Consider the following 14,118-nt stretch of genomic DNA (forward strand, 5'->3'; position numbering starts at 1 on the left):
ACTAAATAGCGACAGACCCATGAGCTGAATTGGGTCAAATGCGACCCCTGAATCTGGTTGTTGTTGTTGATTGAAAAGAGGGTTTTGGTGCCCGAACCAAAGCCCAATTGCAGACTGTAGAGCAGCAGAGGTCATTGATTATTAAATACAACTAACTATTACATTTATCTTTTCTTTGTCTTGATTATTTTCTAGACACGAAATTTACTGTTACACTTTAATCATGTAAAATGCTGCGCAGACAAGTCTAAACCAAACAAATTCAATGCAGAAACCAACTAATTAAGCTGCCTTAGGAAGCCTAACAATTGAGTCTAGACAATCAATACAACCTAGAGGGCCACATTTGTTAATATCAGAGCAATTATTTGAAAGTCGCTTCAAATATGAAACTTCGAGATGCATGCAAGGGCGAAGTATTACGTATGCGTTAAGAAATTTTGCTCGTATCTTGTATATATGTTAAGAAATTCATTAAATATATATATAAAAAATAAACCGTGAACCCAATTGTTATTGTATATAAATTTGAGATCGTTCTAAGAACCCATAAACTTTAAATCCTGCATCTGTTTCTCGACGCATGAGGTGTTTCATTGTTGCTTAAAGCTGCCAATCTTTCGGGCACAATTAACATTATCATTTAATATCTTCTTCATCCCATACTTGTACACGAAACCGTTGTCAACAAGCTTTTTCGATCCCCATTTGATTTCTCTCTTGGGGTCATTCAAGTACCTGGAATGAGAAGTTTTATGAAGGAAATTAAGAGGAAAAAGCATAATAAGAAAAAAATTCCATTCAAGACAGTATAATATTTTATACTATTCAAATTTTAATTTCTTTTACTAAATCTTCTTAAATATTTTAAATGCAAAAAGTTCATCGTATTTAAAATTTGTATTAGTTTCTAAATATTGAAAATAAAATTTCAATGAAATTAATAGTACTGTCGGTTTTTCACCTCTAAAAGTTTTTGTCATGTATGTAATTAGGACACTATGTTTGAGACAAAGGAAGTAATGCATTAATTATATACCTTGACAGTATATCTTATTTTAATTTATCATTGTAGTTTAACCTCATGTATAAGATTAGTCAGGGGCGGAGGTAGGCTCAAACATATGGGATCGAAAATATCTAGTAGTTTTGACCCAAATACAGTATAGATATAAAGAAATTCATTAAATTTGTATAAAAATTAAACTCAGAACTCAATCACTAACATCTTAGGTTACTATCTTAGAACCCTAAACCAATTAAGTTCAAATCTTGAAACTGCCTCTGAGGTTAGGTACGATTTTTATCTAAGTCACGACTAATTAAACCATACATATTTACATTGTAGTTACTTCGCTATGGACCTAAGAATGCAAACAGCCAAACACTTTTTACACTATGGATGTATGAAACTTAAAATCAATGGATACGATCTTACTCTTGGTTGACATTAAACTCTGGATAATTCTGTTGGTAGTAACAGCCAATCTCTGCAGAAGAAACAAAGAGGCTAGCGCACAAGAAACGGCCATTGACTGCAGCTTTCATTGAGAACAAGTGAGCTTCACATACATCTTCAATATGCACAATTGGCACTTTTCCAGTAAGCTCTTCTATAAACTTGAGTGTATTGTAGTGACTTTTCTCTTGAGTACTCAACAGTGACAAATATATGGCAGTACTTGTTGGGATATAAGGTAAGTAAGTTTCTCCGCCCACAAGACCGCAACATAATGTCACCACCTCCAAACCCTCCTTCCCAAAGTTCAACATCTCTTTCTCAGCTAGCATCTTTGATTCTACATAATTCTATTATTATAAAGAGTTCATAAGTTATATGTACTGATATTATGAAGAATATTTACATAATCATATAACTTATAAGATAATTACGGTACAATTTTCATAATAACTACTTTTTAAAAAAAATTAAGCCATCGACTAAGGCTTTCATCTTCTATGGTGATGGGAGGTTCGACATTGACCCCTGCCTTATTTATTAAATAGCAAAAAGTAGAGTACAAAGGAGGAGGGACATAAAACCAAAACCTCCCAAGAGTAATAATACATAAAGAGAAATAAGATAACAGACGATCCAAAAGAGTTTCTTATTGGTCTGTCATATGTGCTAACTCCCAAAAGAAACTATTACAGAAAATCTAATACAACACATAATAAAGGGATAACAAGAATATCAAAGCTTGAGGCCGTGTAATTGGTTTCTGGAGAAAATGATGCCCGAGGCTATGTGATTACATTCCGTAGAAAATGATTCTTGAAAATTTTGTGCCTCAAGTTTGGAACCTGCCTCATATCCTTGTCTTGGAAGATTCACATAGTTGAATAACATACTCTCTTGAATTTCATGACTCCATTTTGCCAATACGTCTGCGACATTATTAGCTTCTCTATAACACTGTCTAATAACAATGTTATGTTGGTGTATTAGGTGTTGAGCTTCCATGATAATAACCTCAATGTGCCAGGGAGGAGTGATGGTATTATTCAATATATCCACAACTAATTTAGAGTCACATTCCAAGATAACCCTATCGTATCCATTAGAGTGGCACCATTGTAAGCGAATCAATGCAGACTAAGCCTCTGCCAAATTGCTAGTCCCGCTCCCCAACTTTTGAGAAAAAACCTTGATCATATCACCTCTATGATCTCTTAAAATACTACCAGCACCAATGAGGTCATTATCCTGTTTACTTCCATCTGCATTAAGCTTAGTCCAACCAAATAAATATTTTTCCCATGTTACCGGAAAACAATTAATTTTGGCAGTTAACGACAATAACCTGTCACATATTCCATGCCATTGAACAACCCCTTCAACATGAATATTGTGCTTGTAAATCACCCACCTCTGATGAGAAAGAACCTGAAAATGAGATCTAGAAGATGATATCTTAATGCCACCATATCTCGATGCACATCTAACTTTCCAAAGTTCCCAACAAATAATAATAGGAGTCATCTTGTTGATGACATGCACTACTTTATTTTTGGCCTTGAGACTCCACCAGCTTTAAAGGATATTGAGAATAGGCTTATCTTCCCATCTAAACCCGAAAGGAGCTCCAAATTGCCTCCAAATTATCTTAGCCCTCTCACCATTGACAAAGGTGTGGTGCATGGTCTCGTGATGTCCTACAACATTCGCATCTAGATGCAAGTTGCTGTCCAAACCGAATAATAATATCATCAAAAGATAGTTTCCTTTTTAGCACTCTCCACATTAAAAATGACATGTTATATGGTAGAAATTTGTGCCATAATTCCTTGAGTACTGGTGTAAATTCTCTTGATTGCCTTACAATCTGCCACGCTGATGAGGAAGAGAAGAACCAGTTGAAGAGGGAGTCCACACAGCTTTATCAGGAAAATTAGGATCCCCAAGCTTAAAACACTGAATAAGCTCTATCAAATATTCAGCAAGTTGTTGAAGTTCCTCAAATTGTAGAGAGGTTCCTATTCTAACATGTTTGATCTTCCTCATGTCATGAGGTTCAAGTTGGACAGTATTAGCAAGGGCACCAATGCCCAACCAGTTATCCCACCAAAGAATAATATTTCCTTCATTGCATCTCCAGAAAATATGTTTCTCTCTTTGATCCCTTATGTCCAATAAATTTTTCCAATAGTGAGAGTCTTTATTATTCTTTTTCTTCTTTATAGGATGTATTCTACTGCAATATTTGACTATCAAAAATTCTGCCATAGAGATTTAGTACGTAGTTCTGAATCTCCACCACCTCTTCATAGAGAAAGAATTGCTTATATCTATTAGACTTCTGAATCTCATGCCCCCTTCCTCCTTTGGGTAACACATATTGCTCCATGAGCTCCAATGATATCTTTGTTTTCCATATGAAGTTCTCCAATAGAATCTAGCCATGTATCTTTCAATTTGCTTGAAAATAGTTTTTGGAGGGTCCAGAGCAGCAAGAAGATGTAAAGATTGAAACTGAAGTACATGTTTAATCAGGACAGCTCTCCCTCCTATAGATAATAATTTGCCTTGCCATCCATTAGTCTTCCTAACATTCTTGGCTACTGATTCATTAAAATATATTATTTTTTCCTTCCTACATAGAGAGGACAACTAATATAGGTAATAGGAAACTGAGTATTCCTAAAGCTAGTGATGTTCTTGATTTTTGCAATATATTCCGAGCCAGCATTGGAAGCAACCAAGAAATAACTCTTATCATAATTAATAGATTGACCAGAATATCTTTCATAATTACTAAGTTATTGCATAACCAAGTTTTAAAAAGCCCTGGATCCAGAAGTAAAGATCATTACATCATCAGCATAAGCTAGATGGGTAACTTGTGGTCCATTTCTATGCATTGAGAAGCCCCTGAAAAGATCATCAGAATTCAGCTGGTTAAGTAGCTTGGAAAGTACTTCTGCTCCAATAATAAAAAGAGCTGGTGAAATAGGGTCTCCTTGCTTGAGTCCCTGAGTTGAGTGAAAGAAACCCTTTCTGTTTCCATTAATCAAAATTGAATATGTAACGACCCGGTCGGTCATTTTGAGTATTGTAGTCTCGTTCTCCCATTTATTGCTTATTCTATGCTCATTTATTGATATGTGATTTTCTGGGGTGATTGGTTCTGTTCCGGTTGGTATTCGGAAAAGCTTGTCATCTTCCGATGGAACTAGAGCACAAGGCCATGTGGGCTCTAAAGAAGTTGAATCTTGATTGGGATGTAGCCGCTAACTTGAAGGTTGCACATTTAAATGAATTAGATGAGTTTCGGTATCATGCTTATGCAAGTTCGTCCTTGTACAAAGAAAAGATGAAATATCTTCATGACAAATACATTTGGAACAAAGAGTTCAAGGTGGGTGATCTTGTATTGTTATTTAACTCAAGGTTGCGAATATTTCCCGGGAAGCTAAAGTCTAAATGGAGTGGTCCTTTTGAAATTATGGGTGTGACACCTTTTGTTGCATTAGACTTGAAGAAAAAATAATGAAGTATTCCGAGTCAATGGTCACCGGGTGAAGTACTATTTGGGAAAGGTTGGAGATAGCCACGTCGTGGTGGTCATTCATTTCAATTGAGGGTATTTTGCATTGTGCCGCGACGTTAGGCGCTTCTTAGGAGGCAACCCATGTTTCTTTTCCTTTTTCTTTTTGTAATTAGGTGTTATTTTTGTTCTAACTTGATTTGAAGTGTGCTACACGGTGAGTATGACTTACAGAAACTGTGGACCAAAACTTTGACTAAGTGTTCTAAGAATTGCAGACCGCAGTTTATTTGTGCGGACCGCACAATTATGGTTGTTGTAGCAAAAGTGCAATGCAGCCGTACAATTATCTTGCGAACCGCACAAATGAAAGGTTGAAAATACCAACTCTTTGAAGTTTAGCCTGTCAGAAGAAAGGGTGATGTGCGACCACACATGAAAATCTGCGGCCGTATACAAAATTGTGCGGACCGCAGATGAGATGCTGAGATGGATTCACCAGGTAATAGAGTGTGGTCCGCACATGAAAATGTGCGGCCGCACTCGCTCTTCTTTCCCTTAGCCAACCAACTGGTATAAATAGAGGAATAGGGCCATTTGTACATTTTTCACTCTCTGAACAAAAACAAAAGTGCCCTTTTGAAATTTCTTGGTGATTTCATCTGTCCACACACACAACATCTTTGATAGGTAACTCATTACACTCATTCATCTGGTATGCTTCAATTTTTTGTTAATTCTTTTCTTTTAATTTGTAAAGTTTTATTTATTTTTAGGCCATTTGTCATTAGAATTCAATTGTGTATACATGCTCTATGGGGACTGGGTTAACATATTTTCAGGCTTCTATGATGTTGCCATGTCAAATTGTGCACGAAGATGAAAAACCTAGATAGAAAAAATTGAATTGTTTGTAATTTTTGAATTCTGCGGCCGCACCTGAATTTGTGTGGTCCGCAGATTTTGATTTTAGGGCAACATAGTAAAAGAAGGGATCTACGGCCGCAAGATAAAATGTACGGACCGCAGATTTTCCATCACGGCCGCAGAACAACCCTTACTATCATCAGAGAGTACCTACCTTGAGACTCCAATGTGCGGCCGCAAGTTTAATTGTGCGGACCGCAGAAATCATGTTGCGGCCGCACATGAGCCAATTCTCTGTCATCAGAGAGTTGGCATTTGTTGGGACTCAAAGGTGCGGCCACAAGTGAAATTGTGCGGACCGCACTTCACTTTTGCAACCGCGAAACAAAATTGTGCGGTCTGCAAGTTCTCATCTGCGACCGCAAGACAAATTATACGGACCGCAGTTCTTGTTCCCTGCAAGCACGCTTTGATTGAACACTCTCATTTTGTACTCTGGTTATCCTTTGTTTGTACATATGTTGTGTATGTCTGAACATTGAATTGAAACTAACAATCGCCTTTGTTTGGTACAGATAATGGTTCGATCTAGAGGACGCGACGACACTTCAAAAGGGAGAGGTGAACCTTCTCTAGGCCGAGGCAAGAGTGCCTTATCCCTTGGCCAACCAAAGACAATAAGGAAGAAAGCAACAGCCAGCAAAGGGAGAGGTGCATATCTCTCCGAGACGAGCTCATATGTACCATCTAGGGAAGTATCACAGGGAAACTCAACCTCTGTTTAGGAGCAGCCAGCCATACAGTCGAGGGCGCTAGGGAGATACCAGCTCAGGGATGAGCCATCCTTATCTCATAGCACTTTCGAGGGATCGGAGAGTGCTAGTCAGGCTTCTGATCCATCGGCTACACTAGTCCCTGAGGCACATGATGCTCCAGTTCATGATATCCCCGATGATGGCAGAGGGGGAGATGCTATAGCTGCCGGTCTTGAAAGATCGAAGAAGAAAGAGGTTTGGGAGGACCGCTTTGTTAGCCTGGCGACCTTCACCAGCTTCTGTGTGTGATGGCCACTGAGGTCGCTAACTCTTGAGCTACAATTTCTGTTGACAGATTTGGAGAGGTACAACCCAGCAGTTTTGAGACAGTTCAAGGCATGCAAGGGGTGGATGTGGTTCACTCAGAGTGTAGTGGATGCCAAAGAGTACCTTGTCCGTGAATTCTACGCCAATGTGGCTCATATCAAAAAGGGGACAAAGGAGACCAAAGTACATAACCTAAAAGTGAGGTTTGATCAGCATACGCTCAACGCGTACTTGGGATTTGAAGATGTTGAGCCGAAGGAGTATTTGGAGAAGTGTGCACTGGGGGACGAGGTCCGAACTTGGTTAGCGGAGATTCTGGCACCACTAAGGCCACCACCACCATGGATTGCTGATGGGGTTCCCAACCACCGTAGCATGTTAAGCTTTGAGGCAAAGGGGTGGCAGACATTTGTATGCAGCTAGTTGGATCCATGCTAGAATGAGACTCACCTTCCGATCCCTCGGGCAGTTCTGGTTGCTTCTATTATGGTCGGGTACCCAATCAATGTGGGTGCCGTGATGTCAGCCAACATCTCAGTGATTGCTCGGCAAGATGACTCGTACTACCTCTATCCCAACACCATTACAGAATATCTCACTGATGCAAAGGTAGAGCCGAGGGATTATGATACAAAGGTAAAGCCGAAGAAGCCTTTTACTTGGTACTCACTAATAGATGCGAGCAACCCGAAGAAGAAGTTCAGCCTCCTACCACCACAGGCCAGTCTGATGAGCCAGCAGTGGTAGCTCCTGAAATAGTTGTTGTTCCATCCACTTCGGCTGAGCCTTCTTCTAGTGTCATAGCTATGCCTCCACCATCATCCACAGCCCCTACTACAGCTCCTTCCACAGCTCCCACCTCGGCTTTGAAGCCAGTTCCCGTGCCTACTCACCCACTATCTGCACTACGAGTCTCCCAGACATTGGTGAGTCTCAACAACTGGATGCAGACATCCACTGTAAAGCTGACTTTCTTGTCTAGTACTGTTGCAGCGCAGTCCACCTCATAGGCATCACAGGTTCCTTCTGACATTGAGGAGACATTGAAGAAAATTTTGGAGAATCGGAATACTATCATGGACACCTTGGTACAACATGGATCGGTGATTGAAGAGCTGGGAAAAGAAGTAAAGAAGATGAGGAAGTCCCAAGCCAGCAAGAAGTCAGTGGACAAGCTCCGGAGAGTGGTGACCAGGATTGCTACAGCCGGAGATCTCTCCTTTGATATGTTGCTTGACCCATACCATTCTGCCCTAAATCCTTCAGCACCATCTGCATCGATGGTACCAGCTGGCCAGTCTGAAGAGCCAGACCTGGCTGCCGACACTGCTGAGGTAGTGCATCAGATGTTCGCCAACCCAGCCATACCTAGAGTTGAGGATGATGAGATTCAGTTATTGATCCTGAGGGCGATGACATTGCTTGGAGACAGAGATGTCCAAGGAGCCATAGGGAATTTTCATCACTCTTCCCTCTTTTACTCTTATTTTGCTAAGCATTGGGGACAATGCTTACTTTTATTCGGTGGGGGAGGGGGAGTTTATTTCACACATTTAGTACTTTGATACATTTGGTCTGTAATAATTTGATGATATTCTCTCTTTTCTTATTTGTATGTCTATATCTTCTCTCTCTCTTACTATGTATATTCATTCTATCTTTAGTAGTTTTGCTCATTAGTTTTTTTTATCTTTGTTTTTGCTTATTAGCTTCGTTTTATGTTTTAGTAGCGTATTAGCTCTTGTTTTGTTTAGTAGCTTCTTTTTATGTTTTAGTATATAATAAGCCTTTGGTTTTCTTAATGCCATGATTCTTTTCAAAGGTAGTTATTGTGTGAACCAGGTGACGCGTCCCAACGATGGATGGCGTGATAACCTTCTTAAGGGAATGAGTCTGTTTTTGTGTTTAGGTAATAATAGTAGTAGTAATAAATAAAAAGACTTAATTAAGTCATGCTGGAAGAGTCAGTAATGCTTCAATTGGCACCAACACACTTAACTATGTGCTTATAGTTAGAGACAAGGTTTTTGAAAGAAATAGCTCTAGTAGTGACTTTGTGACTCTTGTGTTGACTTTGGAAATCATTGAGTGTTTTAGTTGGACCATAGTGATCTTTAAACTTGAATGTGGTCATTGTGAGCCCTATATTCTGTCCTCTTTTACAATCTGGTTGCGTGAGGGGTGAGATGAATTGTTGCTAGTCCAAGTATCCATGCGAAGGGTCTAGAACTTGCCCCGAATGTGTGTCAAGGCAAAATCTTAAGTTTTGCTTGGTTTGGGAAGTGATTGTATGCTCTCCTTTGACCGTTTGAGTTTTCTATTGCCATCCAATGTCGTTATCCCTAGTCAACCCCTTTGAATCTCTAGCCTTTCTCATTTGGTAACCATGTTACAAGCCTTTACCCGTTTTGCTGTGACCCTCTCTTGGCACCCGAGCTTTCCTTAACACTCTTGTGAAATAAATGGCTTAAAACGTAAGCTTAGGGGAGAGATGATGAACTTGAAAAAGGTATCAAAGCATAAAAAGAAAAAATAAATGATCTATATGAGAAGAGAAGGCAAGAAAAGAAAAGAACAAAAAAGAAAATTGCAAAAAAGTGAATAAGTGGAAGGGTTGAATGGATTCAAAAAATAAGAGGGAGGTAATGATCCCAAACATGGAAAAATCAAAAAGGGAGAAAATAATAAAATGATCAAGAAAGAGCGATGCTAAGTCTCTCTAGTCCCCAATGAAAAGAAAGTGCCTCTAAGAATTGGCAAAGTGTGAGTCAAAAAATAAAAGATGGAGTGCTTAAGGAAAGGTGTAACCACTTACCCATACGGTCTCCTACCCTAACCCAAAAGCCTTCATTACAAACCGAGTGAGCTTACATTAGTGGCGATCTACAATAGGGGTAAGCCTATAGTACTTGACGCCGTACTTGTGACATTCTCTTGAGACAGATGAGTAAACCTTTCATAAATTTTTAGATTGAGTGCTAAATTTCTTAAGTGAGCTTGGCAAATGGAAAGTAGAGGAGGAAGAGTTTGGAGTCCACCATGGCCTACATGATAGAGCAAGAGTCCTTGATGAGTAAAGTCAATTCTTGTAGCTCAAATGTCACAGTAGAACTATATGTGCATGAATGCTAAACTTGCCGCCTTGTTGATAATGCATGAGTAGTATAGGTAATTGTTAGTCCCAATTGATGTGTGAATGGCTCACCTTTGACTCGCTGAAATGACCCTTAACTTTTGGAGGTGAAAACTAATTTATTTGCTTGAGGACAAGCAAAGACTTAAGTTTAAGGGAGTTGATAAGTGGGGATTTTGACTGCTTATTAGCACCTTTTAGATTATGTTTTAGTATGAAAGTATTGAATTATATTCCCGAAACTAATAAAATTGTGCAAATTGCAGGAACGTTGGAAGTTTGGTCTCTTAAGATAAAATCTGACTCAAAAAGGAGTGTTCTGAAGAACAAGGCAATAAAGGGCGCAGAAACAAAGATGTACGGTCCGCAGAAGGAATTTTGTAGCCGTAGAAGAAATTGCGGACCGCAGAATTCCATTTGCGGCCGCAACCCAAGCAGCAGAACCCAACAGGCTTGACAGCAATGTGTGGACCGCACATGAATTGTGCGGCCGCAGAACTGGGCTTTCACTGACAAAGATTCAAAGTTCAAAGAATATGCAAGAAGACCAAGTACTGAAGCCTTTGTGAAGTGCAGACCGCACAAGAAATGTGCGGCCGCAGAATCCTCCTTCCTGCCAACTGAAGAAATCTGCGGACCGCGCATGGAATTGTGCGGCCGTAGAACCTCCCGAGGGGTATTTTTGTCTGCAATTTTTGGCCCTGTATAAACAGACGAGTTTCACAAAATTAGGTCAAGTTTGAACATTAAAAGCTGCTGTAGCCGTTTCTTTTTACTACTTTAAGAAGTTTTACATTATTTTGGTGTTTGCTCTGAGGGTATGAATCCCTGAACTACATGTTATGTGGTTGGTGTTGAGGTAACGCACATGCTAGGTGACGGGCGTGTGGGCGTGCACCGCAGTAATTGTGACTTGGTTGTTTCCATGGAACTGTGTAGTTATCTGATCTCGTTACTATTCATGTACTCTACATGTGTTAGAGAAATTGAGCTGTGATTCATGTTAAAAATCATGTTTAGGCTATATGTTAGTACTGTTGAGACCCACATAGGTCGTTTTTGTTGTTGTGTTATTTGCTTAAATTGCAGTTATGTACTCAGTCGCATCCATCATTTGCATACCATATCTCAGTCTTTGTTATCATTTATTGTACATCATGTTATCATTGTTTGGGCTGATTGGCATGAGTCTTGTGAGCCTGAGAGACTGGAGAGATTGATGATTGAGTGAGGTCGAAGGCCTGATTATGAGCGATATTGATGGGATCGGGCTGCTTGCCTCAGCAAGTTTTATTGATTCAAGATGGGATCGGGTTGCACGCTGCAGCAGGTATTATTGATTCATGATGGGATCGTTGCGCGTCGCAACAGGTTTTATTAGCGCTTGGGCAGGATCCGCCTCTCCGGAGTCTGATATACCAGCAGTGAGCGCAAGTACCGTATAGTGCTGGGTTACTAAGTGTGATGAGTGAGAGTTGAGATAGTGAGATTGAGTACTCTAAGAGTGTGAGTACGTGAGGTTATCATTCTGATGAATTACATGTGGCACATTTGACATGTAGATATAGAGATGTAACATTCCTCATATTAGTCATACTTGGCATATTTTATCCGTGTTAAGTTTAAACTGTTAAACTTGAAAGCATGTCTATATTTCTGTACTGTGTACAAACTAATTATGAGTATTCTCCGAGTTATTACTGTCATTTTTCCTATCATGTCTGTACTGTTATAATATTGATTTGGACTATACCTATCTGAGCTCGTCATTGCTTTCAGTGCAAGGTTAGTCTAGTTACTTATTGAGTACATTGGGTCGGTTGTACTCATACTACACTCTGCACTTCGTGTGCAGATCCAGGTACTTCTGGCCCCGGCGGTTGCTAGATTTGGAGCTTAATTTGTTTGGAGACGATTGAGGTAGCTGCCTTAGCGTTCGCAGACCTCGACTCTTCTTCTTTTCAGTTTATTAGCATTGTTCTATCTTTCTAGACGGTTGTTTTAGTAGTTAGACTGTGTTGACATTTTAGTAGCTCATGTATTCAGTGACACCCGGATTTAAGAATGTTGTATTCGAGTCGCAGTTATTCATATCGACTATTTATGAGAGTTATTATTGTTGAACTTGTTTCATCTTATTTTCAGTATAAAAATGCGTAGTTAATTGTGATTGTCGGCTGCCTAGTTCTGTGATAGGCGCCATCACGACATGTTGAGTTTTGGGTCGTGACAGAATACCAGTTGTTGGAAATGAATCTCCAAACCATATCAATCCATCTCTTAGAGAACTAAAATTTCCTTAAAACAGCTAACATGAAATCCCAGTTCACCTTATCATAAGCCTTGGTCATGTCAAGCTTAATAACCACATAATCCCCTCATAATAACTACTAATTGGGTAATAATTAACCTGATATTTTTAAAATGTATTGATGTTACAAATATTATAAAAGAGTTTGACTTTTATGCATCGAAATACACAATCATGTCATTTTTACTGTATTTACACGTAATTTTATTGAATAAGCGTTATAATTACTAAACTTGTTAAAAATGATACTCCCTACATCCCAAATTAACATTCAATTTAGTTCAAAATTTATCTCAAAATAATTGACACTTTAGGAGTTCAAGACTAAATTATAATTATTTTCATTTATGCCCTTAATATTAAAGAAGTTGTAGTTTTTTAATTTTTAATACTGCTCAATTCTCAAAAAATATTTAATAAAGGTAACTTAGTAAACTATAAATTGTATTTAGTGTTTTCTTAATGAGGATGAAAAGAGCAAAAACGACAGTTAGGACGAAAGGAATACTAACTTGCTATCAACGGTTAAACTGCATAAGAACTTTACCGCAGCATATAGGAAGGTAAATAAATACATTAGGCTCACCCTAAGCCCCTGATCGGCATAAGGATTTGAGAAATTGAAAGGTGTCCAACACATTTCATCCATCAAATCGTTGAAACCGGACCCATCATCCTTCAATGGAGAAGCAGCAACCACAGAGGCAGTATAGATAAGCTTTTTTACTGTCCCAGATTTAAGGCAAGCCATTCCAATTCTCTTCACTGCAGCAACTGAAGCCTCAGTTTTATTTTTGTACTGTTTCATATGACACCTAAAACAAAAATCAAAATTAAGAAGAAAAAAATCTATAATATTGGACTTTTCCTTCTTTTGGAAAATTCTATAATTTAATAAGTTATAACATGTTTTTTGAGTTACCATACCAAGTTTAATATCAAGAGTAACATGTCATTATAGATCAAATTAACTTTTATATATATAGAGAGTAACGGTTAAACTCAATCAAATTTGGGGATGGAATGGATGAGCGGCATAGGTGGAAAGGGGCAAGTACGGATCTACATTATAGGTTATGGGTGTCTGAGCACCCATTACTTTTGGAACCAAATATACTACTTTTTCCGTTTCAAATAAGATTAGTTAATTTCACTCATCACGGAGTTTTAAAAAAAAATTGAAATTTGTGGTCTTAAAAACATAAGGGGTAAAAGCTTTGCGGGGTCATGATATTTGTGTAGTTATAAAACTTCTTATTAAGGATAAAATAAAGAGTTTAAAAGATCCGAGTGCAGCGAAAAATTCGAGGAGTAAAAGAAATTAAAAACATACCTAAGTTCCTGAGGATAGCGTGAACGGTATAACCTCTATCCAAAAGTTTCTTTACAAGAGAAGAACCTGCACCTCCTGTAACACAGACCATACAGTTGCTTTTCTTCTCCATTTTTGCTTTATCTCTTCCTCAGACATTTTTTTCTATTTATATGGGAAATCTAAATGATTAAATAGAGCAGCTTGATAATAATAATAATAATTATTATTATTATTATTTTTAGCCTTGTGCTTTTTGTCATATTGTATGATCTAGATTAATCCAATACGCAGTGTTATTACAGGAAACGACAAAATTCCACATGATTAATTATGCCATAGGTTTTACTTTACTTGCATTGGCGGTTTTAATTAATAATAAATTTACAGTGCAACTTAAAATCTTATCGAAGGACATCTGGATG

At 38.5% G+C, this 14,118-nt stretch overlaps 1 protein-coding gene and 1 long non-coding RNA gene across 2 annotated transcripts; both read right to left on the minus strand.

Annotated features, from left to right (window-relative positions):
* Positions 1–560: 560 nt before the first annotated feature.
* LOC117272968 (NADPH HC-toxin reductase 1-like) lies at positions 561–13,866 on the minus strand. Its single transcript, XM_033661018.2, has 4 exons — positions 13,715–13,866; positions 12,968–13,196; positions 1,439–1,809; positions 561–738 (listed from the first exon to the last, which is right to left on the minus strand). Exons 2-4 carry the CDS (start codon positions 13,187–13,189, stop codon positions 594–596), a joined length of 738 nt encoding a protein of 245 aa, XP_033516909.1. The 5' UTR covers positions 13,190–13,196; positions 13,715–13,866; the 3' UTR covers positions 561–593.
* On the minus strand, positions 2,038–3,591 carry LOC117281178 (uncharacterized). The gene is made up of 2 exons (XR_004511796.2): positions 2,805–3,591; positions 2,038–2,721 (listed from the first exon to the last, which is right to left on the minus strand). It is a non-coding gene; the product is annotated as an uncharacterized lncRNA (long non-coding RNA).
* Positions 13,867–14,118: the final 252 nt, after the last annotated feature.

Source organism: Nicotiana tomentosiformis, chromosome 8 (assembly GCF_000390325.3).
Source record: "Nicotiana tomentosiformis chromosome 8, ASM39032v3, whole genome shotgun sequence".
NCBI lineage: Eukaryota > Viridiplantae > Streptophyta > Magnoliopsida > Solanales > Solanaceae > Nicotiana > Nicotiana tomentosiformis.

Bases quoted from the DNA above. Each gene is read 5' to 3' on its own strand.
- LOC117272968 (XM_033661018.2), bottom strand. From the start codon at position 13,189: ATGAAACAGTACAAAAATAAAACTGAGGCTTCAGTTGCTGCAGTGAAG. The intron at 1,810-12,967 runs GTGAGCCTAATG...TTATAATAATAG, and splicing joins ATGCCGATCAGGGGCTTAGG to AATTATGTAGAATCAAAGAT. The intron at 739-1,438 runs GTAAGATCGTAT...TTCTCATTCCAG, and splicing joins GAGTTTAATGTCAACCAAGA to GTACTTGAATGACCCCAAGA.